At 44.1% G+C, this 27,589-nt stretch overlaps 1 protein-coding gene across 1 annotated transcript in view; it reads left to right on the forward strand.

Moving 5' to 3' along the window:
• Positions 1–27,589, forward strand: part of RBM25 (RNA binding motif protein 25) — an 83,976-nt gene that overhangs the window by 52,061 nt on the left and 4,326 nt on the right. Inside the window, exons 13-17 of the mRNA XM_082275757.1 lie at positions 10,479–10,629; positions 16,792–17,119; positions 17,231–17,505; positions 20,329–20,427; positions 21,112–21,159. Coding sequence (XP_082131883.1) covers positions 10,479–10,629; positions 16,792–17,119; positions 17,231–17,505; positions 20,329–20,427; positions 21,112–21,159 — 901 coding nt within the window. The remainder of the gene's footprint in view (positions 1–10,478; positions 10,630–16,791; positions 17,120–17,230; positions 17,506–20,328; positions 20,428–21,111; positions 21,160–27,589) is intronic.

A 27,589-nucleotide genomic window follows, 5' to 3' on the forward strand; every position in this document is an offset into this window, starting at 1 on the left:
CTCCTCAGTCCTTTCTTCCGAAGGTGGTTTCAGACTTCCATCTCAACGAGGACATTGTCTTTACCTTCGCTGTGTGCGAAGCCCAAGCATCCTAAGGAGTTTGCCTTGCATTCCTTGGATGTGGTCCGGGCGATCAGTGTTTACCTGTCGTCTACTGAATCCTTCAGAAAGTCGAATTGTCTTTTTGTCCTTCCTGAGGGACCTCGGAAGGGTGCGTCTGCGGCAACCATTTCAAAATGGATCAGGCAGACTATTGTGCAGGCCTATTCAATCAGGGATAAGGTTACACCTTTCCCTGTCACAGCGCACTCTACCAGAGTGATTAGTGCGTCTTGGGCCTTCAGCCATCAGGCGTCGGTGACTCAGGTGTGCAAAGCGGCGACCTGGACGTCCGTGCATACCTTTACGGGATTTTACAAACTTGATGTCTTGGCATCAGCGGATGCCTCTTTTGGCCGTAAAGTTTTGAGTGCGGCAGTGCCTTAGGAGAGAGAGGGTAGTTTTGGCCTGTCTCCTCCTGTTGGGGTTTTCCCTTTTTTATTTTGTTTTCCTGGGTTGTCGCTCCTGTTGAGCTTTCTTGTTGCCCAGTGTTTACCTTTCTGCTTCAGAAAAGGTTATTTTCTCTGACCTGGGTGCTGCGTTACCTTTCTCGACGGTTATGTTTTCCCACCCCTCACATCTACACTGCTTTGGGACGTCCCAGACGTGCAGAGTGTATGAGTGGGCGGCGACTGTCAGAGGACGTAAGAGAAAATAGAATTTTTGTAAGAACTTACCGTAAAATTATTTTCTCTGAGTCCTCTGACAGTCGCCGCCCTCCCCACCCCTCTTCTGGGGTTCATGGATCTCTATACTGCTTGCTACCAAACTGAATTGGGAATGAGGCTAGCTGGGGGTATTGACCAGAGGGACAGCCCCCTGTAGGTGTGTCTATACAAAGTTTTTGTGAATATTCGAACAATCTTCTGCCTAGCTTACTCCTGTGGAGAAGGCCAATACCCAGACATGCAGATTGTATGAGTCGGCGGCGACTGTGAGAGGACTCGGAGAAAAGAATTTTACGGTAAGTTCTTTCAAAAATTCTATTTTCACCTTCTCTTCTCTCTTCCGCCAAGACCTCTACGCAGGATCGATGCAGAAGAGATTCCAGTCATCTTAGTGGTGCTGGCCTTGTACACCGATCTGGTGCGGCTGGTTGCCGACGTTTCTTGAAAGCTTCTTAGGGAGGATCTGCTGTCCCAAGGGCCAATCTTCCATCCTGCCTTACAGTCGCTGGCGTTGACGGCTTGGCTGTTGGAACGCCAGGTGCTGTAGGATAGGGGATTGTCTGAATCAGTGATTCCAATGCTGTTAAAGGCTAGGAAATCTACTTCTAGGAAGATCTACCATGGTACGTGGAAGACTTGCATTGCGCGGTGTGGGTCTCTTTGGATTTATCCTTGCTCTTTTTCGGTGGCTCGGATTTTGACCTTCCTCCAACTGGGTGTTGCGCAGCGCCTGGCCTTGAGTACTATCAAGGGACAGGTTTCGGCCTTAGCGGTGGTCTTTTAACGATCATTGGCCACCCATTCCTTGGTGCGTACCTTTATCCAGGGAGTTGGACACTTGGCTCCAACAGTGCACCTCCATTGCCGACTTGGGACCTCATTTTGGTATTGTCAATCCTCCTGGAACCTCCTTTTGAATGTCTTAGGGAGGTTCCCCTGCTTATGTTGTCCAAGAAGGTGGCCTTTTTTGGGTGGCAATTACTTCTGCGTGTAGGGTGTCGGGTCTGGCGGCGTTGTCTTGTCGTTCACCCTACTTGGTTCACAGATGAGGTGGTTCTTTGACCTTGTCCATCGTTCCTTCCAAAGGTTGTCTCTGAGTTCCATTTGAATGAAGACATTGTGTTGCCTTCCCTGTGTCCCAGGCCAAAACATCCTAGGGAAATTGCCTTGCATTCCCTGGATGTGGTTCGGGCAGTTTGGGTGTACCTGGCAGCTACAGTCTTTTAGAAACTCAGACTCATGGTTTGTGCTCACGGATGGGCCTTGGAAAGGCTTGTCCGCTTCCTCTGTGACCTTTCCAGATGGATCAGACAGACCGTGATTAAGGCCTTTTCCATCAAGGGTCAGGTTCCTCCTTTCCCTGTTAAGGCGCACTCTGAGGTGCTCAGTGCCTCCTGGGCCTTCCGTCATCGGGCGTCAGTGATGCAGGTTTGCAAGGGGGCCACCTGGTCGTCTGTGCACACTTTGACATAGCTTTATAAAATGGATGTGTTGGCATCTGCGGATGCTTCTTTTGGCAGCAAGGTTTTTGCAGGCTGCCTTTTTAGAGGGCCAGGTCCTCTTTGAGGGTGTATTGTTTATTTTCGGGGGGGGGGGGGGGTGTGGGTGTGTATGTGTATTGCTGCCGCCGGCCAGGCAAAAGGCTGTGTGGGGGGTGTTGTACCTGTGCCTGTCCTGAAGCCTAGAGATCCCTCCTGGTGCTGCCATTTTCTTGTAGCCTTTGTGCTGCAATGCAAGGCGGACGTGTTTGTGTGGTCTGGTGGCCATTTTGCGTTAGTTTGCCATAGAAAACAGCAGTGGCCATGACAGTGGAGCCCTATGGGTGGCAATTGGGGCAATGGGAGCCCCTCCTCATCCCCTGGTGTGGACTCCTTGATCCTTTTTCTGATCGTCGTATGTGCAGTGCAGATTCTCCTGGTGCCTGCAGTACCTGGTTTCTGTGGGGGTGGTGAGTCTGGTGGGTTCCTCTCCCTCTCTGCTGAGGATTGATTGGGGCTCTGTACAAGACAAGTGGGTCCACAGTCATACAGTCCAGCTACACAATCGAGTGTCGTTCTTTACCTCCAGAAAGGGTCTTTCCTTCCAATGTGCGACTGTTCCCGATCCGCTTACAGGCTCTCTTTTACTTCAAGGTTTTATTGTCCCGGTTCAGACTTTGGAACATTTTCAGGGGTTTTACTCAAACCTGTTTACAGTCCCCAGAAAGGAAGGCAAGGTGTGTTTAATCATAGACCTCAAGGTGCAGAAGTTCAGAATGAAGTCTGGTGGTGGCTTCCCTGCATCAGGGGGATTTATTTGCCTCCTTCGACATTAAAGGACACTTACCTTCACATTTCAATATGTTTAGTTCATTAGCGCTTCCTCCGCTTTGCCGTGGGAGAGGAGCATTATCAGTTTGTGGCGTTACCCTTCGGTCTTACAGGCTGCAATTCGCCTCCTGCTGTCCAGCAGATGGTCATTCCTCCAGACTTGCATGCGAACACTGGATCTGATGGTGTCTACCTTCGAGGCAGTCCCCTTTTCACAGTTCCATAGGAGGTCCCTGCAAGGGAGATTCTTATCAAATGGGACATGAGCTGGGGTGCAAAAGGGTCCCTGATCTGGTGGCTTTGTGTGCTGGCGCTCCGGCAGGGCAAATCCTTCCTCCCCTTGTATTGGACGGTGGTCACCACGGATGCCAGCCTGCTGGGGTGGGGAGGCGTACCCGACAGAAATTCTGCTCAGATGCTCTAAACCCTGGAAGAGTCCAGACTACCGATTTTAATATCCGACTGCCTGGAACATTGGACGGATCATCTCCAAGGATGTCTAGTGCACATTCAATCAGACAATGCCACAGCCGTGGCTTATGTCAATCACCAATGGGGCACGAAAAGTGTCCTGGTGGCTCTGGAGGTGGGCAGCATTCTCAGGTGGGCAGAATGTTTGTTTGTTCCAGCTCTTTCCGCTGTACACATTCCCCAAGTAGAAAACTGGCAGGCGGATAAACTCAGGCGTTGGACCAAGAGGAGTGGTCTCTTCATCCGGAGGTGTTTCATCAGTTGTGTCTCCGGTGGGGCATCCCCGAGGTGGATCTGTTGGCATCTCGGCTCAACAGGTGCAGAGGTTTGTGGTACGGACATGGGATTCTCTGGCAGACGCCACAGGCTCGCTGGTTGCCCTGTGGGGTCTGTATCATCTGATTTACGCCTTCCGTCCTCTCAAGCTTCTGCAAAGACTTCTACGCAGGATCGAGGCAGAAGATTCCTATATTTTATTATATTCCTATATTTACTCTTGCACTGTGCGATCTCAACGTGGTGTCAAACTCCTATCTTGACATATTACTGCATGTGGATAATGTGCTCCTCGCTGGGTAAGTCCGATATGACTAAGTATAGGAAACAAAGAAGGCGTGTGGGCCTAGTGCATTGTCCTCAAAACATGTTTTGTTAAATGGTATAAAACAAAGGTGAATGTACTCCCAAACCAATGCTTGCATCATAGCTTAGACATAACCTCATCTGCTTAAGTCCATATACAGTACGACCAAAAGTTTGGACCCACCTTCTCATTCAAAGAGTTTTCTTTATTTTCATGACTATGAAAATTGTAGAGTCACACTTCAAGAGGTAGTCACTTGAAATGGTTTTCACTTCACAGGTGTGTTACCCTGTCAGGTTTAATAAGTGTGATTTCTTGCCTTCTAAATGGGGTTGGGACCATCAGTTGTGTTGTGCAGAAGTCAGGTGGATACACAGCTGATAGTCCTACTGAATAGACTGTTAGAATCGGAGCTGTCTTTAACACAGGGCAAAAGGGGCAGCTGCCCTAGGTCTAGTCATTGTTGTGGGGCCCAAAGCAGCTGCCCCTTGAGCCCCCAAATAGTTAAGTGGATTCAAGAGGGCCCAAGAAAATTTTTGCCCAGGGTCAAATCAAGAATAAAGATGGCCCTGATTAGAATTTGTATTATAGCAAGAAAAATGCAGCTAAGTACAGGAAAACGAGTGGCAGAAGAGACTTGTTTGGGCTAAAGGACACAAGGAATGGACATTAGACCAGTGGAAATCTATGCTTTGGTCTGATGAGTCCAAATTTGAGATCTTTGGTTCCAACCACCATGTCTTTGTGCAACGCAGAAAAGGTGAACAGATGGACTCTACATGCCTGGTTCCCACCGTGAAGCATGGAGGAGGAGGTGTGATGGTGTGGGGGTGCTTTGCTGGTGACACTGTTGGGGGATTTATTGAAAATTGAAGGCATACTGAACCAGCGTGGCTACCACAGCATCTTGCAGCGGCATGCTATTCCATCCGGTTTGCGTTTAGTGGGACCATCTATTTTTCAACAGGACAATGACCCCAAACACACCTCCAGGCTGTGTAAGGGCTATTTGACCAAGAAGGAGAGTGATGGGTTGCTGCGCCAGATGACCTGGCCTACACAGTCACCAGACCTGAACCCAATTGAGATGGTTTGGGGTGAGCTGGACCGCAGAGTGAAGGCAAAAGGGCCAACAAGTGCGAAGCATCTCTGGGAACTCCTTCAAGACTGTTGGAAGACCATTTTACAGTGGGTACGGAAAGTATTCAGACCCCCTTAAATTTTTCACTCTTTGTTATATTGCAGCCATTTGCAAAAATCATTTAAGCTCATTCTTCTTCCTCATGAATGTACACATAGCACCCCATACTGACAGAAAAACACAGAATTGTTGACATTGTTGCAGATTTATTAAAAAAAGAAAAACTGAAATATCACATGGTCATAAGTATTCAGACCCTTTGCTCAGTATTTAGTAGAAGCCCCCTTTTGATCTAATACAGCCAGGAGTCTTTTTGGGAAAGATGCAACAAGAAATATCACATGGTCCTAAGTATTCAGACCCTTTGCTGTGACACTCATATATTTAACTCGGGTGCTTTCCATTTCTTCTGATCATCCTTGAGATGGTTCTACACCTTCATTTGAGTCCAGCTGTGTTTGATTATACTGATTGGACTTGATTAGGAAAGCCACACACCTGTCTATATAAGACCTTCCAGATCACAATGCATGTCAGAGCAAATGAGAATCATGAGGTCAAAGGAACTGCCTGAAGAGCTCAGAGACAGAATTGTGGCAAGGCACAGATCTGGCCAAGGTTACAAAAAGATTTCTGCTGCACTTAAGGTTCCTAAGAGCACAGTGGCCTCCATAATCCTCAAATGGAAGACGTTTGGGACGACCAGAACCCTTCCTAGAGCTGGCCGTCTGGCCAAACTGAGCTATCGGGGGAGAAGAGCCTTGGTGAGAGAGGTAAAGAAGAACCCAAAGATCACTGTGGCTGAGCTCCAGAGATGCAGTCAGGAGATGGGAGAAAGTTGTAGAAAGTCAACCATCACTGCAGCCCTCCACCAGTCGGGGCTTTATGGCAGAGTGGCCCGACGGAAGCCTGTCCTCAGTGTAAGACATATGAAAGCCCGCAAGGAGTTTGCTAAAAAACACCTGAAGGACTCCAAGATGGTGAGAAATAAGATTCTCTGGTCTGATGAGACCAAAATAGAACTTTTTGGCCATAATTCTAAGCGGTATGTGTGGAGAAAACCAGGCACTGCTCATCACCTGTCCAATATAGTCCCAACAGTGAAGCATGGTGGTGGCAGCATCATGCTGTGGGGGTGTTTTTCAGCTGCAGGGACAGGACGACTGGTTGCAATCGAGGGAAAGATGAATGCGGCCAAGTACAGGGATATCCTGGACAAAAACCTTCTCCAGAGTGCTCTGGACCTCAGACTGGGCCGAAGGTTTACCTTCCAACAAGACAATGACCCTAAGCACACAGCTAAAATAACGAAGGAGTGGCTTCACAACAACTCCGTGACTGTTCTTGAATGGCCCAGCCAGAGCCCTGACTTAAACCCAATTGAGCATCTCTGGAGAGACCTAAAAATGGCTGTCCACCAACGTTTACCATCCAACCTGACAGAACTGGAGAGGATCTGCAAGGAGGAATGGCAGAGGATCCCCAAATCCAGGTGTGAAAGACTTGTTGCATCTTTCCCAAAAAGACTCCTGGCTGTATTAGATCAAAAGGGGGCTTCTACTAAATACTGAGCAAAGGGTCTGAATACTTAGGACCATGTGATATTTCAGTTTTTCTTTTTTTAATAAATCTGCAACAATGTCAACAATTCTGTGTTTTTCTGTCAGTATGGGGTGCTATGTGTACATTCATGAGGAAGAAGAATGAACTTAAATGATTTTAGCAAATGGCTGCAATATAACAAAGAGTGAAAAATTTAAGGGGGTCTGAATACTTTCCGTACCCACTGTAGGTGACTACCTCTTGAAGCTCATCAAGAGAATGCCAAGAGTGTGCAAAGCAGTAATCAAAGCAAAAGGTGGCTACTTTGAAGAACCTAGAATAACATATTTTCAGTTGTTTCACACTTTTTTGTTATGTATATAATTCCACATGTGTTAACTCATAGTTTTGATGCCTTCAGTGTGAATCTACAATTTTCATAGTCATGAAAATAAAGAAAACTCTTTGAATGAGAAGGTGGGTCCAAACCTTTGGTCTGTACTGTACGTAAATTCACAATGCTCGCAGACACATCGGCTAACACGTTTCAAAGTTACCCTCTTCTTCAGATCCTTATCTGGATGACTGAGTGACGCTCAGACATGAGGATCTGCAAAGTGACAGCACCAGGCTGAGAGGCACGGAATCGGGCCATAAAGTCCTTCAGCTATACCAGTAGTCACCCAGACAAGGCTCTGAAGAATAGCATAACCTCTTAACGCGTTAGCTGATGTGTCTACGAGCATTGTAAATTTACGTATATGGACTTAAGCAGATATGTCTAAGCTATGATGCACGCATTGGTTTGTGAGTAAATTTACCTCTGTTTTTATACCATTTCATAAAACGTGTTTCCTATACTAATCTTCGTGGCCCCCGGACTGGCCTTGCCAGGCTTGGTACGCCGATCTGATTCTATGGGTCACTGTCATTCCTCGGAAGCCTCCTCTCAAGGGCCAATCTTCCATCCTGCTTTACAGTCTCTGGTTTTGATGACTTGGCTGTTGAAAGCCAGGTACTGAAGGATAGGGGTTGGTCTGAATCGGTGATTCCAACGCTGTTAAAAGCTAGGCAATTTTCTTCTAGAAAATCGTCCATTGTACATGAAAGACTTAACATCGCGTGTTGAGTCCCTTGGGGTTCATCCTCGCTCCCCTTCGGTGGCTGGGATCTTGACCTTCCTTCACAGGGGGGTTGAACAGAAATTGGCCTTGAGTACCATAAAGCCCAGGTGTCTGCTTTGGTGGTCTTCTTTCAGCGACCATTGGCCACACACACACACCTTGGTGCGTACCTTTCTTCGGGGTGTTCGCCATTTGGTTCCTCCAGTGCGGTCACTGTTGCCACCTTAGGACCTCAATTTGGTGCTTTTGGTCCTCCAGAGGTTTACCTTTGAGAAGCTTCGGGAGATTCCCTTTTTTACGCGGTCTCAGAAGGTGGCAATGAAGACATTGTGTTTACTGGCGGCATTATCGTGTCGTTCACCTTACTTGGTGGTTCAGAGATAAGATGTTTCTTCTCTCCTGTCCGTCATTCCTTCCATAGGTTGTCTCCGATTTCCTTTTGAATAAAGACATTGTGTTGCCTTCCCTGTGCCCCAGGCCAAAACATCCTAAGGAAATTGTCTTGCATGCCTTGAATGTGGTTCAGGCGATTAGGGTGTACCTGGCAACTATGGAGTCTTTTAGGAAGTCAGACTCCCTAATTGTACTTACAGATGGGTTTCGGACAGGGTTGTCCACTTCCTCTGCGACCATTCCCAGATGCATCAGACAGACGGTGATTCAGGCTTATTCCTTTAGGGGTCAGGTTCCTCCTTTCCCTATCAAGGTGAACTCTACTCTGGCACTCAGTGCTTCCAAGGCCTTCTGTCATCAGGCGTCAGTGACGGAGGTTTGCAAGGCAGCCACCTGGTCGTCTGTGCACACTTTCACAAAGTTCTATGAAGTGGATGTGTTGGCATCTTTTGGCCTCAAGGTTTTGCATGCTGCTGTTTAGTGGACTTGGTCCTCTTTGAGGGTGTTTTTTTCATGTGGGCTCCAGTTGTTTTGGTTGAGCCCCTGTTGCCTGGTTGGCTACTGTTTTTAGCCTTGGGAATTTTTTTGCTGTTCTCACCCCTCATGTTTAACACTGCTTTGGGACGTCCTAATGGTTAAGAATCAGGAGCTGTGTCAGTCAATGAACGAAGGAGAAAATGGGATTTTCGACATACCGTAAAATCCATTTCTCTGATGTTTTACAGACACAGCACCCACCCCTCTGAGTTGTATTTTCTCTGACACTGCTTGTAAAAAAACTGAGTGCCTATAGCAGAGAGAGGGAGTATTTTTTTTTTGTTTTGTTTTTTTTTTGTACGATTTACAATAATTGTTTATTGTAAATTTCATATTTTGGAGTACAGGACACAGGTCCCTCCCCTCTGTCTTGATCTCTCCTTATGGTGTACACTCTAGGGTTGGCCTTAGCAATAGTTTTTCCAGTGTCCAGTCACCTGAAGGTAGCAATATATAACCTATAAATCAAAAAAGGACCTCGCGCTTATGGATAGTATATATAGAGTATAAAATGTGCTACAGGTGTGTAAAACCTACAAGCTGCTGCCAACAAAAAAGGTGACTGTGCCTTTAAAATAATAAAACAAGATGTGTCAGCGCTGCTTTTGCTATAAATCTCACAAACTTAACAAAAACACTTATGCATTGTAAGTGACAGTGCCTGTAAAAATTACACACAAAAATCAATATATTGCACACATAAAGTTCATAGTGAAGTGCTTGTGGTGCTCCAATTAAATTGTTGCAATCTAAAAGGTGCTACAAATGTGCTCTTAAGTGGTGCTCCCCTGTTGTGTCCCTACTCACCAAAAGGACTTTAAACTGAAGCCTGTATCCTTAAGCTGTTGCTCCAATGTCCGTCTGGGCAGGGAAGAGATATGCCAGAGGATTACACCCTGGTATATGCTGAGCACTCTTTTTCTCCGTGACCCAAATAAAGAGCGGATTCTCCATGGTGAAAGTACGTTTAAAAGGAATCCTTTATTGAAAAATATCCGCTTACATTTAAAATACAGCTTTCATCCTAATGCCCCATACACACGTGCAGATTATCTGCAGACTTTTGTCTGCAGACTTACCAAAACCATATAATATGAGGTCAAACCTAAACACTTTCAATTTGTATGCAATCCGGCAGGCCCTTGCACTACATAGAAAAGGTAAGTCTGCAGACAAAAGTCTGCAGATAATCTGCATGTGTGTATGGGGCATAAGTGCGGCTCGTGGTTTTTGTATTACTCGGCGTGCGTTCCAGCCGGAACTGACGTCGTACGATTGGTAACACGCTAAATGCGTTTCGCCCTCCCACAAGGCATCATCAATAAATAACCTATAGTCTTTAAATAAAAGTCCTGTACTGTACTGCAACATGGGGGAATTTACAGGTTAGTCAAAATTCCTAATCTTTTTGCAGAAGTGCATTAGAATTTCTCTTACTAGGATGAATTGTAATAATACATGTTTCTGCAGGATGAGCATGCATTGGGTTTTATTTTAAAACGGCTGGCTCTTTGAGATGTTGACCTTTTTTTTTTTTTTTTTTTTTTTTTTTTAAACTTATTTAATTTTTTAACACTACACCTCCATAAAATTTATGTACTTGTTTTTCAGAGGGAGCGCTCTCCAGAAGCGGTTAAGGGACAGGGAAAAGGAGATTGAAGCAGATGAACGGGACAGAAAACGAGAGAAAGAAGAACTTGAGGAAATCAGACAGAGGTTATTGGCTGAAGGACACCCAGACCCAGATGCTGAACTTCAGAGGGTCAGTATTAGTTTTTTTTTTTTCTCTTGGCTTGTCATTTTTAATTTTCAAAAAACACCTCCCTATGTGCAGAACCTCTGACTCATTTTTTGTTCTGCTAAGCTAGGGTTTACATCCGTATCCACTTCACCTTTTTCTTAAAGCCTGTTTGAAAAAAACTTTTAAATCCGCTGTTAGATACTTTAGCTGCTGACTTTTTAATAAAAGGACGCATTCCTGCCCAAGGATCCAGCGTCTTCCTTACCCGATCAGTTCTTCGGCAACAGCATGTTTAGTGTGAGAAGCCAGTTGTGACTCCTTGTGGCTTCACACTGTATATACACTAGCCGCACTGTGTGAATGATCCTTCAGCCACCAGGGACTTGGGACTATGTTGGGAGGTGGGGGGCTGAACTTCCGGTGCAATTGCCTAGGTTATCAATATGGAAATGGGAGCCAGTACCTACCAAAACTAGCCAACCGGAGGACACTGCTGATCACAGGTTGAAATGAAGAGCCAATCAGCGTCTCTTTACCACGTGATCAGCTGTGTCCAATCAAAGCTGGTCACTGATGTAAACAGAAGCCGTTTATCGGCACTCCTTTCCTCATGTTGATAGCATGAGGCGAGGAGAAGAAAGCCCATAACCAGCTTCTCTAAAGAGACATGTACACTGATAATCAGTGTCCCCATTATTAGTACAGTCCCAACAGTGCCCACCAGTGCAGCCTCCAAAATTTTATAACCAAGTATGAAGTTGTTTTTTTTTTTTTCCTTTTTCAAAATTTTTGGTCATTTTAGCAAAAAATTTAACCCCCGCAGAGGTGATTAAATACCACCAAAAGTAAGCTCTATTTGTGTGAAAATGTAAAAAAAAATTAGTTTGGCTACAGTGTTGCATGACGGTGCAATTGTCATTCAAAGTTCGACTGTACTAAATGCTGCAAATTGGCCTGGTTAGAAATGAGGTAAAAGCATTTTTTTTATGTATTGAGGGAAACATTTGAGTTCTTTGTCCTTTAAAATGTGGCAGTATATTTGGCTTGCAGAGTTAGAAATTTGAAATAAACTAGAAGAGACCCACTATTCCCAGTTCATATTCTTCATTAACAGGTTTATCCCATGTTCACAGCACTTTGACGCACTTCTCCATGTGTGGATTTTCCTATCTCTCCTTTAACCATTTAATGGTCAAAGGTGTACACACTTTTTTCATGCCATCATTCCTGAGAGTTGCACATGACTAATCATGAAGTAGATTTATAACTTAAAAACAGGGTATTGTGATACTCTTCAAGGCTGCAGATAGGGAAAGAACATAGAAAGGGCTCCCCTAGTGTAAAAGCTCCTCCTTTTTATTGACACAAAAAAATATAATGGATGCACAAGCATGGTTCCAGTAAAACTGCACTTTTGTCTCAGTGCAAATGAAGCCAGATCCCATCCATCCTGGGGCTACTGCGAGGATCTGGATGGAGTCACTCAGTTACTGTCTACAATGGTGCAGTGAGGAACCTGGGGTGGCTTTCAACGCCAGACTGATGTGCCAAGGGGGTCACAGAACACAAGTCAATGTACTTCCAATTGCTATGGATACTGTAACTCGTTTCTGAGACATTGGTGTCTTTTTAGGCATGCTCAGTTGCGCTCCTCCATCTCCTTATAAGCAGACCCCGGCTCAGAGTCACAGGAGAGATTAACCCCTTGTAATCTACTGATAATCTACTGATATTGTATGAGGCATAAGTGTGTATACAGGTGCATCTCATAAAATTAGAATGTCATAAAGTTAATTTATTTCAGTAATTCAATTCAAAAAGTAAAAACATATATTATGATGGATTACAGAGTGATCTATTTCAAGCATTTTTTTCTTTTAATTTTAATGATTATGGCTTTCAACTAGTTAAAACCCAAAATTCAGGATCTCAGAAAATATATAGAATATTACATAAGACCGATTAAAAAAAAAAAAAAAAAAGAAAATTTAATAGAGCAATGTAAGTATGACCATGTACAGTGTAGTATGCTCTCAATACTTGGTCAGGGCTCAATGGTTGCATGAACTATTGCATTAATATGGCATGCCAAGGCGATCAGCCTGTGGTGTTATAGAAGCCCAGGTTACTTTGATAGCGGCCTTCAGTTTCACATTGGAGTCTGGTGTCTCATCTTCCTCTTGAGAATACCCCACAGATTTTATATGGGGTTTAGGTCAGGTGAGTTTGCTGGCCAATCAAGCACAGTGATATCATGGTCATTAAACCAGGTATTGACTCTTTTTGGCAGTGTGGGCAGGTGCTGATCAAAGATTGTGGAAACTTCACACTGGACCTCATTTGATTTGATTTCCAAATGAAATGCAAAATGTTCCACAGTCAGTGATCCACTGTGTTTTATCAAGTCCAAAGTCAGCACAGACTTCTACCAGGAAATTCTAGAGCATTTCATGCTTGCATCTGCTGTTCAGCTTTATGGAGATGCTGATTTCATTTTCCAGCAGGACTTGGCACCTGCCCACACTGCAAAAAAGTACCAATACCTGGTTTAATGATCATGGTTTGACTGTGCTTTATTGGCCAGCAAACTCGCCTGACTTAAACCCCATAGAGAATCTGTGGGTTATTGTCAAGAGCAAGATGAGACACCAGACCCAACAATGCAGTCGAGCTGAAGACCGTTAACAAACAAACCTGGGCTTCCATAACAGTTCAGCAGTGCCCACAGGCTGATCGCCTCCAGGCCATGCCACGTTAATGCAGTAATTCATGCAAATGGAGCCATGACCAAGTATTGAGTGGATACTATACTGTACATGGACATACCTTTTCAGTAAGCCAACATTTCTGTATTTATTTTATTTTTATTGGTCTTATGTCATAATCACATTTTCTGAGATACTACATTTTTGAGTGTTAGCAGTAAGCCATAATCATCAAAAGAAAAATGCTTGAAATAGATCACTCTGTGTAATGCATCTATATAAAATGAGTTTCACTTTTTGAATTGAACTACTGAGATCACTTTTTGGTATTCTAATTTTGAGATGCACCTGTATGTACACACAGTAATAAACAACTAAAAAAAAAAAAGAATTCCAAGGCTATTTTATTATACATTATAATTTTGAAGGGCTTTTCTCTCCCTATTGCAATATAGATGTTTTGACACAACTTTTCTCTTTATTGCTACATGTTACAGTGAAGGGAAAGAATGTGGGAGTGTCCTAAAATAATTACTTTTAGGTGTCATACTATCCAGTAAGTTTCCTTACTACATAGTTTGTCATATTTTTCTTTTCCTCATAGTTGAGATGAAATTGCTTCAATTCCAGTAGATTTTAGACCCTTTGGGCTCTGGTTGTGAAAGCAGGCAGTGTCAGGGAACTCTGTTCTGTCACCCAGTTCTATCAGATGACAATGTTCCCCAAACCTGGTTCTCATTGCCCAGATCTGCCCACACAGATTTGTCCACAAGGACAGTTTAAACCATAAATCACGTATTGTGTGGCACGCGTAATTGCTTTGTTTCGTGAGTCTTTCCATCCCTGCCAGGGAAGGGTTTTCGGCCTCTGGTGATATATGGGCGTGGTTTAGTTACTCTTTCTGCAATGGTAGGTGTCTTTTAAATACAGAAACCTAGTTATACGGTCTAACCCCTTTGTGCTGTTTCGGATCCTACTGAGTGCTTTTTTTTTTTTTTTTTTTCCTTTTCGAAAAACTACGAAAAACTACTTGAGGTGTGTCAGGAAGCACTTTTTGCAATATAGGGTCTCTGAGCAGTATCAGCCAGTGTTTCTTGACAATCCTACTTATGGATTAAAATTGGCTATTGAAATTGGTAAGGCAGGGGATTCTGTTGGAACCTTCCTCCTGTGTTTGTCCTTTTAAAGTTGTCCCATTTTTTTTTTCTATACCTCTCATAGGCCATGTCTAATAGCTTTCTACATATACAATTTTTTTTTTTTTTAAACAAATTTATTTTGTGATGTTGGAACAGGATGTGTTTATGGCATATATGTTATTTTTCTCAGCTTAGTAGTAGTATGATTTTTTTTTTTTTTTTTTACCGGTATGTACTTTCTCTGGCATAATGTGCCTGAGTGTTTAAATTTTACCTGTAGCTGTATATTACTGCTGATACAGTTCGGATTGTGTGTGTATACACATTAATGCCTCATAGAAAAGCTATAGATTACAACGGGTTAATGCGGCCTCCTGTGATTCTGAGCTGGTGTCTACTTATAAGGAGATGGAGAAACACTACTGAGCATGCTTGGAGGCCACACCCTCGGAAACGCTTTGCAGTATCCATAGTAATTTGGAGTACACGACTTTCTTTCTGTGACCCCCCCCCCCCCCCCCTTGACGCATTGTTCTGGGGTTCACATCCGCCCCAGGTTCATTACTGCACCACTGTAGACTACAGTAACTGAGTGTCCTGATCCTCGCAGCAGCCCCTAGCTCAGAGCCTAGGCAGCAGGCTCTGAAGCACATCGTGAAGCAGCCGTTCTGCTTGATGGATGGGATCACTCTGGCTTCATTTGCACTGAGACAAGTGTTCTGTTTTACTGGAACCATGTGCATTCAATATATTTTTTATTGTGTCAAGAAAAGGAGGTTTAACACTAAGGGGAGCACTTCCCTTGTTCTTTTCCTACCTATCTTCTATTACAGATTGCAGCCAAGACCTTGTTGCCAATTATTTGGGAGACCAAATGTACCTAGTAAACCAAATCTATTGTATGGATGATTAGGTTGAGGAGCGCATGGTTAGAATCCCTTTCCCCCCCCCCCCCCCCCCCCAAGTCCGCAGATTACCCAGCAAAAATTGTGTACAGTTTTTCTCCCAATAACTTTGTTAGGATGGCATGGAGCTAGACCCCAGTAAATACTGGCTAATGTCCTGGAACGGTGTCCCATAGAATCTGGCTGGCCTATGACTCTCACTCTGTTCTACATTTTTGCTATGGCCAACTGAGAGGCTGTTTGGAACATTAGGAATATGAAGGATCTTTTTTTTTTTTTTTTTTACCACTTCCCGTCTGCCATATAGCAGATTGACGGGCGCAAAGTGGTTAAGTTATCCTGACTTGGCATCGTATGACGTCCAGCAGGATAAGCCGTTCGTGAGGGCACGCAGAGCGGGGATCGGTGTGTCACTCTGACACACTGCATCTTTGATCCCGGTAAAGAGCCTATGACGTAGACTCTTTACCATGTGATCAGCTGTGACCAATCACAGCTGGTCACATCGTAACCAGGAAGTGCCATTTATAGGCTTTCCTCCATTCGCGCTGACAAAACGCGAGTAGAGGAGAGCCGATCGGCGTCTCTCCTGACCGGGGGGGGTGTTGTCTGCACTGATAATCAGCACTTTGATAATCTGTGCAGACCCACTAGGGATGCCCACCCGTGCCTTTAGGAATTCCAATCAGTGCCCATTAGTAATGCATGTCAGTGCCTCATCAGTGCTGCCTATTAGTGCCATCTATCAGTGCCCATCAGTTCCCATCTGTGCTGCCCATCATTGCCACATATAAGTGCCCATCAGTGGTGTAGTGCCGATCAGTGCCATCAACAGTGCCCATCAATGTTGCATATTGCTGCCACCTATAAGAGCCCATCAGTGCTGCATATCAGTGCGGCCTATCAGTTACCATCAGTGTTAAATATTAGTGCCTCTTCAGTGCCGCCTCATCAGTGCAGGAGAAAACTTACTTGTCAACATTTTTAACGTAAACAAAGGAGAAACTTTTTTTTTCAAAATTTTCGGTCTTTTATTTAGCAAAATAGAAAAAACCCAGAGGTGATCAAATTCCACTAAAAGAAATCTCTATTTGTAGGAGAAAAAAATGATTAAAATGTTGTTTGGGTACAGCGTTGCATGACCGCGCAATTATCCAAAATGTGACAGCGCTAAAAGCTGAAAATTGCCTGGGCAGGAAGGGGGGTGAAGTGCCCTGTTCTGAAGTGGTTAAGGCAGGACTTTAGAGAACACGAGTTGAAGTCAAATAACTTTGCAGTGCAAAGTACCAGATTTATACATTTGAAGTATTTCTTGTTTGATGTAGATTATAAAAAATTTCTTGGAAACATCTGACATGTCTTCTACCAGCAGAAAATAATTTGGGCATTTGTGTATTTTAATCTGCATGAATCGATTTTATTTCTGATGCTTAGATGGAACAAGAGGCAGAAAGGCGTCGACAGCCGCCACAGATTAAGCCTCAGCCTGAATCTGAAGAGGAGGAGGAGGAAAAACCTGTAAGAGAAGTAAAAGTGGAGGAACAAGTGGAAGAGGAGGAGGAGCCTGAACCAAAGCCTTGCCTTAAGCCTACCATGAGGCCTATTAGTTCTGCCCCATCTGTCTCATCTGGTAGTGGACATGCTACCCCCAATTCTCCAGGGGATGAATCTCCATGTGGAATCATCATTCCGCATGAAAATTCGCCAGAGCAACAACCACAAGAGGAGTACCGGCCAAAAATAGGCCTGAGCCTAAAATTGGGTAAGTGGTGTGTTTCTAGGTATTTGGCGGGTGTTTGTGTGTCTTGCAGCTATTTTATGGATATTGAAGTCTAATAACTTTTTTTTTTTTTTTTCTTTTTTTTTTTTTTAGGAGCCTCCAGTAGTCCGAGTCAGACAAATGTTGCAAAAAGGAAGAAACTGCCAGTGGACAGTGTGTTTAATAAATTTGAGGATGAAGACAGTGATGAGGTGCCAAGAAAAAGAAAACTGGTTCCATTGGATTATGGTGATGATGACAAAGCTTCAGCCAAAAATAATGTGAATACAGAAGAGAAACGCAAACATATCAAGAGTCTTATTGAAAAAATACCTACAGCTAAGCCAGAGCTGTTTGCTTATCCTTTGGACTGGTCCATTGTAGACACTGTGAGTGTTTTTCTTCTTTCAGCTGCTCATAGCAATTGCTGATGGAAATCTTCATCTGGCCAAGTTTTTAAACTGGAAATGACTACACAAGAAGTCTAAGGATTGAAATCTACAAATCTATTTTTTTTCCTGCATAAAATCTTACGTTATCTTAAAGTAATACTGAAGACAAAACACTTTTTTTTTAAAAGAAGGGAAGTGGATTAAAACCTGTTACGTAGCTCTGCTTTCCTTTAGAGAGATTCACCCTTTCTTTTTGTCATGTTTACCATTCTCCAAAGTGAAATGAAAACCAATATTACCAATATATGGTTGTCCCCGGAGCAGTAAAATGGGGGGAATCTTCCAATGAGAGCACTAAATCTGATGACCTGGTGGCCCCAATGGATTGCCTTTATTTGCAGGGATATCCTCATTTCCTGTTTTGGCTATGGGATAGGAAGTGAAGGTAACTCTCCTCAATGGGAACCAAACAGGTTTTATAAGCTTCCCTTACTCTTTCCAAAACTAAAAAGGTTTTGCCTTTAGTACTACTTTATCCTTGTATGTATGTGTGTATATATATATATATATATATATATATATATATATATATATATATATATATATATATATATATATATATATGTATGTATGTGTATATATATATATATATATATATATATATATATATATATATATATATATATAACCAACACTCTAAAGCTTAAGTTTTTAAGTCTTTTAAATCGGCAACAGGGACAATACTTACATTCATTAAGTGTCTCTTGTGATGGTGACTGGCCTCTTAGTTATAATCTTCTGTTCTCAGATTGGAGGCCAGGCTGATGAGTAAGTAGTTCTTCATTCAGAGAGCACTTTTCAATGATGGAAGCTATAGTACAGCTTCTATCTGAGGAGGAGGGGGTAGAAAGGGTGGCCATAGTCAGCACTCTTGATGAGTGCCTATGACCTGAAGAATAGGCGTGGAGAATTTCAACTAAGAGACCAGCTACCAGCACAAGGGATATTTCTTGTTGAATGCAATTACCCTTGTGCTGATAAAAAAAAAAGCCTACTAACTCAACTTTGGCTTTAGATATAGGCATCCTGCTATAATTCAACACCATGTTACTTAACCTATTAGTGAGAAATACCTCCTCTTTGCCCTTCTGATTTGAGTTTGCTGTTATGGGCTGCAAGTTTCCCTAACTACCATCTTTCGTTGCCCCTAGGGCTATCTCCTTTGAGTATAAAAAGGCAGTTAGCAGGGCGTGTTCTCAGTCAATACTTATTTTAATTCAATTTTTGAAACCTGAATCAGTGTTTTACTGTGCCGTTCAATTTAATTGGCACCCCAACTCTCTTGCATTAAGTGTGCAGCAACGCCCACATGTGAATCATCTATGCAGTGCTGTGTTCCCAGTTTGTGCATTGGTAGCCCACTGAGAGCGAATGGCTTGTCTTAATGTATTGTGTTGAAAACAATTATTGTGAACAGGCTCTTGAAGTTAAGGACTGTTAGACCACGACAAAGTTCAATTTAAAACAGACTGGGTCACAGAAGTGTACTTTCAAGATAATTAGGGTAACAGCAAGCATGCATCTCGCAGTGGCAACAGTTTTTTGGGGGAGGTGGGGTTTGGAAATTTACAGGACGTTGTTTTCTGCCTGATGATCTTTCATAGACCAGTATAATAGTGATTAGTTGATATCTTGAATCACCAGAGCAGTGTAACATTGAAGAGCAAGTTAGCAGTGGCAAATGGCTAGTTTCTGCTGACTTGTAACTGGAAGCTTGGACATTGTAGGTTACATGGTCTTTGACCACCAGGAGCATTGTTATGTCATTAGGGTCTACAGACCACTGTGTGTGTAATGATTACACAGGCCAAAATATTTTTTGGTGCCTCGAACGTTAGACCTGTTGGGTAGATTTGACCGGATTCCAAAAATGTGTATGTATGTATGTGTGTATATATATATATATATATATATATATATATGTATGTATGTGTGTGTATATATATATATATATATATATATATATATATATATATATATATATATATATATATATATATATATATATAATATAACACAAAATACATTGGGATGATTCATGCAGCACCATCGTGAAGAAGCCATAACCTCTAAAGTTCTCAATCTGCAAAAATAAACGATATGAGTAGCCAAGCACACACACACACCGCCTATGATCACAACTATAATACAGTTAATCATTTTCACTTTAGAATCCAACGTTTTCAATGTAAAATTTCAGTTGAAGGTACATAAATGCTCTCACTTTATCTGCCAACTTATATGCAAAAACACAAATTAGGTAACAGAACAACAAGTTGATCAGCACTATCTTTTCAAAAACTGAATAAACATTTTATCTAATTTCAATTATATCTAAGAAACTAGAGCTGATACAGTCTAGCTAATGCAATTTTCTAAATGAGTGCCAAAAATGACCCCAAGAACAGGTCAAGGCACCAAGAATTTTTTTTTTTTTTCTTGGGCTGTGCTATCCATATAGAATTAACAACTCTATGTACAGGCAGTGTTTTATTACAGTTGCACACATTTTTACTAATTTCGTTAGGGTTGCCTCTTCCATGCACAACTAAATCAAAAAAATAAGTCCTGTATTACCTATAAGTCCTGTTATTTTCTACTGTACTAAATTCTCTAACACAAATTGTGGCAAATGGGATGTGGAAGTACAATGAGTAAAGGACATTCAGTAGTTTGCATAATGTATAAAGAGAAATTGTAATATATGGACTGATTTTATGAGTTATATATATTTATATAAACACACAATCTCTTCTTCAGACATTAATGGAGCGAAGAATTAGGCCCTGGATCAATAAGAAGATCATAGAGTACATTGGTGAAGAAGAAGCCACGCTGGTTGATTTTGTGTGTTCAAAGGTAAGGCTTTTAAAATGTGTGCAAAAAAAATGTGTGCAGGTCAGCGTATGTAGGTTTGCTCATTTATATAACACTGGTACAAAGGATAAGAGATTATGGAGGCCATTTGCATTTCCTTGACATAAAGAAAATTGCATGTCGTGTCCCTGATAGTCATTCGACAGGCACACTGGGACCATTGTAAGCAGAAGTCAGTTAATTTTACTGGTATCTGTGCTGCAGCAGGAATTTGAAGAACCTAAAAACTGCAGATTTTGAGACTGCATACAAACTTTATGAAGATAGTTGCTATGGTAAGGATTCAGTCCTCGACCTTGGTGCTCTGTTACAGGACTAAACTTAGGATGTTTTTTTTTTTCTTTTACTTTGAATTTGTAAACTGTTAATAAATTCACAATGGTACTCAGGCAAGCACATTATTTTTACCTTTGCAAAGCAGATGTTGGAAATAAGAACAATGGTCATTATTGCAGTTTCAAACTCAATATGTATACGTTTATTTTACAAGTAAAGATTTCACATTGGTTACAGAAGATTCCCAAAGCAGTAACAATAGCAGCCTGTTTTGTAGTAGTACATGGGTACAAAACCGGTTTTCGTTCTCTTTAGTAAAATGTGGTTTCTATTCTGCAGTAAGTCTCGCATAGTCCTGTGTTCCAACTAATTGTCAATTTTCTTCAATAGGTAATGGCACACAGCTCTCCACAAAGTATATTAGACGATGTTGCAATGGTGAGTACACATTTATTACTCAAGTTCATATTTCTTGGCAAGAGGATCTGAACGGATTATGTAGGTGGACTGCCACTTGACTTTTATAAAATGGCAATCTGGGAAGTTGCTACAACCAGTGCTGATTTTTTTGGGGGGGGGGGGGGCGGTATTTTATTACAGGCTTATAATGCTAAAATATCACCATATCCTTTAAAGTCCATGTCAGGACTTTAGGGAAAAAGATTGGGGATGAGTACTAAAAAACCCCTTTTCCTAACCTCTTCTTTAAAATGCAAGTTTCTCTATCGTTCATTGACAAATGCAGCTCTGCTTAATCATAGACTATAGGTTTATGCTGCTCCCACTAGGGATAGGCACTAGGTGGGAAAAAAACGTTTCCACGCACATAGGGGCTGTCCCAGCAGGCATAACCCCTCAGGCTCTGCTATAATCAAACAGTTTGTTCTGCCTAGTGACAGGGATAGAACGTAGTTCCCTGCTGGGACTTCGGTCTTAGCCGTAACAGGGAAAGTTTTTTGTGTTTTTATTTTATTTTTTAGTTCGTTCCTGAGGACTAAGATCCAGAGGAACTACAAGTAACAGCCAGCTGGTATTCACACTGGATAATCTAGATCCTTAAGGTCTCCCAGCCTGGCCTGCGAGCATGAGCAGGTTAGAGTCCATAACCAGGCCTCGTCACGACAGTGCCCCGATGGATGGTGACCAGCCTGCAAGTGGATCCCGCTGGGACGCAGAGGACCTGGAACTCCCTGAGTCGCAGCCTCCCCTTGGCTAACTGCACACCCATCCCGGGTGAGAGGTCATCTGTTTCAAAGTGGCGCCCGCTTTGTACCGTGGTAGGGTGAGTAAAATGTCCCCCCGAAACCCCTGGAGGTCGCCGGGTGGGCGCGAGCCCCTCCCTAAAATGGTCAGACCTTAGGGGTTCCCTGGCACCCCAGAAGTCTACTCTGAGGAAAACATTCCGGTCATTCTGGTGGCTTCAGACTGGCCTCGTCGGTCTTGGTACTTCGACTCAATCAGTCGTTCTTACCGAAGGTGGTTTCTAATTTTAATTTAAATGAAGACATTGTACTGCCTTCCCTTTGTCCTAAAGCTCAGCATCCTAAGGAGTATGCCTTACATTCTTTGGATGTTGTCTGGGCTATTAGGGTTTACTTAGAGACCACTGCAGCCTTCAGAAAATGGGACACTTTTTGTGCTTACGGATGGACCTCGTAAGGGACTGGCTGCGTCTGCTGCAACCATTTCCAGATGGATTAGACAGACAGTGGTATAGGCCTATTCACTGAAGGGTCAGATTCCTCCTTTTCCAGTAAAGGCGCATTCTACTAGAGCGCGGAGTGCCTCCCTGGGCTTTTCGCCATCAGGCGTCGGGTGCTACAAGTATGCAAGGCGGCAACTTGGTCATCTGTGCATACATTCACAAAATTCTACAAGGTAGGCATGTTAGCATCAGCAGATACTACTTTTGGCCGCAAGGTTTTGCAGGCTGCAGTTTGAGAGAACCCCCTTTTTTGTTTTCTCTTTGAGAGTTCCTTGTTCGGGGGAGCTCCAGTTAATGGTTTAGCTCTGTTTTACCTGGTTGGCTACGTTTTGCCATTGGGGCATTCAGGTTTTTTTTTTATTCCTGTCTTGTTCCCACCCCTCATGTTTTTACTGATTTGGGACATCCCTATAGTCTATGATTAAGCAGAGCTGCGTCTGTCGAACGATAGAGAAAATTGGATTTTTGTAAGAACTGACTGTAAAATCCTTTTCTCTGAAGGTCGATGCGCAGCACCCACCCCTCTACGTTTTGAGTTATGGAGTCTTTTTCTGTCACTGCTTACAACACAACTGTTTGAGTATAGCAGAGCCTGAGGGGTTATGCCTGCTGGTACAGCCCCTATAGGCGTGTACAAGTTTTTTTCCGCCTAGTGCCTATCCCTAGCACGAGAAACATAACCCTATAGTCTATGCAGAGCTGCGTCTGTCGAACTTCAGAGAAAAGGATTTTATGGCAAGTCCTTAAAAAAATCCAGTTTTCCTGGCATCAGTAGTTAGAAAACACATGATATAAGAAAGTGTTTTTTTTTTTTTCTTTTAAGTATATATCATTACCAATAAACAAGAATCGCATACAAAAAGTAAAATGCATTCCATACTCTTTTAACTCTCCCTGCCATCCATCACCCTTCCCATGTCCCATTTGAAGTTATTTTACTTGGACAGACTTCCTAAATATTCGCAATCTCTGGTGCCAGTCCTGGAGTTTCCAACCGTGCTTTCTATATCTTTTCCGATCTACTTTTACCCCCCCCCCCCCTTTCTTATATAAACCAGCTTTTATTTTATTATGACTATTCTCAGCCAATCTGTTATATACGGTGGCCTAGAATTTATCTGCTTACCTGTAATCGCTTTTGTAGCTTGATAGACAAGTCAAAACTGCTATTCATTAAGCCCCAATAGACTTTGCACCGGATCCAATTGTAAGACCGTTTTTGTCAACGCACCTCTTCCCAATAACTATGTAATTGGGGACCTACAAAGCATATGAATTAAGTCCCCAACTGCAACCTTTCATCTGGCGCAGGATGCATTCTGGCGTCCCCTAAACGAAAACCATCTTTCTCTTTCATTCATTGAAAGACACAGCTCTTGATCTTCATAACTATTGGGTTATACTGCCCCCCCCCCCCCCCATAGGCGTAAGACACTAGGCAGAAAAATAATTTGTCTACGCCTGTGGGAAGTCCCTCTCCCTGCTACAGATACTTAGCTTTTTTTTTTCTGCCTAGTCAGGAGTAAGAACCTAGTTCCTTGCTGGGATCTCTGGACGTAGGCCCCTCCTTCCTGTCAGGCACCATCCTTTCATCTGTTTCCCCCTCCCCCCCACTAATGCTGGGGCTGTGTGGGTGGTCTGGTCCACCTCCTGGGGTGGAGGCAGGGCGCTGTGCTGGCTATGGGGGACGGGGAGGGTTTGTACCTGGTTGGTGGGGGTTCGTTGCCAGGGCCCCCCCCAACCTGCCTGGGTCTGTCCTTGAGGCCTAGGGATCCCTCTTGGGAGTCTCGTGGAGCCACCATTTTGCTGTAGCCTGTGTTTCTAAGCACGGCGACCATGTTTGTGTAGTCCAGCGACCATTTTGCTTTGTTTACCATTGAAAATAGCGGCGGCCATGACAGTGGAGCCCTTCGGGTGGCAGCAGTGGTAGCCCCTCCTTATCCCCTAGTCCTGACTCCTGGATCTTTTCACTTCCTGATCGCTGCACGTGGAGTGCAGACTATCATGTTGGCTGCAGGTGCCTGTTTCTGCTCTGTGGTCAGTCTGGTGAAGTTCTCTCCTTCCCTGCTGATTGCTTAGTACTTGTGCCTGGCGACTCGGTGGTGCTGCCAGCGTGTTGGAGGCTGTAGTGTTTTACACTTTTTGTGGGGTCCCCATGGTGGCTCATGGGGTCTTTGGAGCTTATCTATCTCCCCACCTGACCCCCTCTCTGCGGCTGCGGGGCCCTTTGGGTCCCAACCATCCACCAATGCACTGATGATGGTCCTGGAGTCCTTTATGTCCCAGGTGGTAGTGGCTTTCGGGTGGCAGGCTAGCAAAAAGCACCCCGCCTTCCCCTGCCTCATTAGATCCTAAATCTGTTTCGGCCACCGCGGACGTGGGTTTTCCTGCTGGGTCTGCGACCACGCGCCTGGAACCCTCAAATAGTGAGGATAAGTCCTCCACTTCTGCAACCACGCACAAAATGGTGCTGGCGGAAGCACTGATTGTATCTGTGCATGAGACCTTAAAGATAGAGGAGGCAGCTGCGACAGAGGAGCAGGTTCCCTTTGGCACTCACAAGCCATCCAGAGTGGCAAAGAGGTTTCCTTTCTCTGCCTATTTTAAAAGAATGGTCGCTAAAGAGTGGGGGCGACCAAAGTGTCCCCTTGGGGTCCCTAAGCGGTTTATTAGGCATTACCCTATTAGCAGTCCCTTATTATGAACTGCACTCTTTCACTAGTGGTGGACCCTCCAGTTTCCAGATTGAACAAGGCAATCCTAATTTCAGTTGAAGAGTCCCCGGCCTTTAAGGATCCGGCTGACAGGAAGGCGGAGGCTGTGGCGCGCAATATGTGCACTCTGGCTGGTTCAGCACTGAGGCCAAGATTCACCATTGCCCTGGTGTCGCAAACCCTGACCGAGTGGGCTAAGCTTTTACGCCGTGACCTAGAGGAAGAGCAGCTCCCCCCCTGCCTTTGCTGAGCTGGCTGGACCAGCCGGTCCAGGGGCTGCAGTTTATCTGTAATGACTCTTTGGATGCAGCTCCCTTAGTGGCTCGACTCTGTTTCGGCAGTGGTCCTTCTGTGTGTCTTTTTGCTTAAATGCTGGTCTGCAGGTCAGACTTCTAAAAAAGGCCTTGACTGATCTCCCCTTTCAAGGGGATCGCCTGTTTGGGGCTACCCTGGATGACATCATTTAAGGTCTCACATGGGGAAAAAGTACTTTTCTTCTGCAGGAACCTCGTCATAGGCGTGGGTCGTCCTACTCGGCTCATGAGAAGTTTTTTTCGTCCCTCAGGGTCAACTGACAAGGGCTCAATGCCTTTTCAGGTCCTCTTCTGGAGAATCCAAATGTACCTGGTCTGGCAAGCTGAGATCAGGCTTCTCCAGACCCACGGACAAAGCTCCTTCAACATGAAGGTGCACCCTCACCCATGTTGGGGGTGGGGGGACGTCTTCATTGGTTTCCGGACCTGTGGACTTTCCTGGTACAAGACAAGTGGGTCAACGAAGTCGTTCGGTCCGGCTAGATCGAGTTTAGTTTTTGTCCCACAGCAAGGTTCTTTCCTTCCAACTTGTGCCTGTACCCAGACCATTTACAGAGTCTGTTGCTTCAAGGGGTAATTGTCCCGGTTCTGATTTCGGAACGTTTTCAGGGTTTTTGATCAAATCGGTTAATAGTTCCCAGGAAGGAAGGCAAAGTGCGTCCAATCCTGGACCTCAAGGAGCTGAACTGCTTTGTGTGGGTGCAGAAGTTCAGGATGGAGTCCGTTTGCACAAAAGTGTTATCCCCTGTGCTAGCGTTGTTACGCCAACGGAGGATCGCGGTCTGACGAAGGAGCTAGGAGGCTCCGAAACATGTTGCCGCCTACTTCACTGCCTACCGTGTGACATCATCACGGCTACGCGCCGTGTGGTCGTGCGAGCAGACCTCACTAATAGATCCTGCTCTCTGTGGAGAGTAGCCATTAGAAAGATATACTTAACCACTTAAGCCCCGGAGGATTTGGCTGCTAAACGACCAGGGGCTATTTTGCGATTCGGCACTGCGTGACTTTAACGGACAATTGCGCGGTCGTGCGACGCTGTACCTAAACGAATTTGGCGTCCTTTTTTTCCCACAAACAGAGCTTTCTTTTGGCGGTATTTGATCACCTGTGCGATTTTTTGATCACGCGCTATAAACAAAAAAAGAGCGTCAATTTTGCAAAAATAGCAATATTTTTCCCTTTTTTTTTATATGAAATTCCCCCCAAAGAAAATGTAAAAATCAAAATTTTTTAACATTTTCGGCCAATTTGTTTTATGCTACCTATGTTTGGTAAAAAAAATCGCAAAAAGCGTATTTTGATTGGTTTGCGCAAAAGTTATTGCGTTTACTGACTAAGGGAAAGATTTTTGTCATTTTTGTTGTTTTTTTTTTAACGCGTAATGGCGGCGAGCTGCGATTTTTTTTTTTTTGCGGTACTGCGACATTGGGGCGGACAGATCGGACCCTTGACTGACATTTTTGACACTTTTGGGGTTACCAGTGACATTTCTACAGTAATCAGTGCTATATATATGCACTGTTACTGTAAAAATACACTGGTAGTGAAGGGGTTAACTTTATTTGAGAGGGAGGGGCTGTGTGTGTCCCTAGGGGCGTGATTCTTACTGTGATTGGCTGTGGCTTCAGCTGTATGCAGAGTGATCAACGGATCTACATAGTAGATCCATATGATCAGCTCTCATACAGAGGGGAGAATGACAGGCAGCTTGTTTACACAAGCTGCCTGACTTTCTCCTTCTCCCCCGCCGATCGCAGAGTGGCCGGCGGACATCGGGTCCGCCGGTCACACGCGCGGGGGGGGGGGGGGGGGGTCCGTGACCACGCGGGAGCAGGAGCGCGCCTCCGGCGGCGCGCGCTCGCTCCCTAGACCCTCACAAGCTAGTGACGTAGCCCTACGTCACTTTGCCTGTGAGGGGCTGACCGCCGACGTAGATCGGCGTGCGGCGGTCGGCAAGTGGTTAAGAGGCTGTGCTGGATCCATCCATCCGTCCAGGGGAGATTGTGTCTGCTTAAGGCTTTGATTTGGTGAGTGCATCCCTATAGGGGGTTTTTCTTCCTGAGAGCACCTGGGCACCTATATGGATTACCTGAGCACCTTTTCAGCACTTTAGTTCCACTAAAGGGAACCAT

Source organism: Pelophylax lessonae (assembly GCF_965119305.1).
Source record: "Pelophylax lessonae genome assembly, chromosome: 13".
Lineage (NCBI taxonomy): Eukaryota > Metazoa > Chordata > Amphibia > Anura > Ranidae > Pelophylax > Pelophylax lessonae.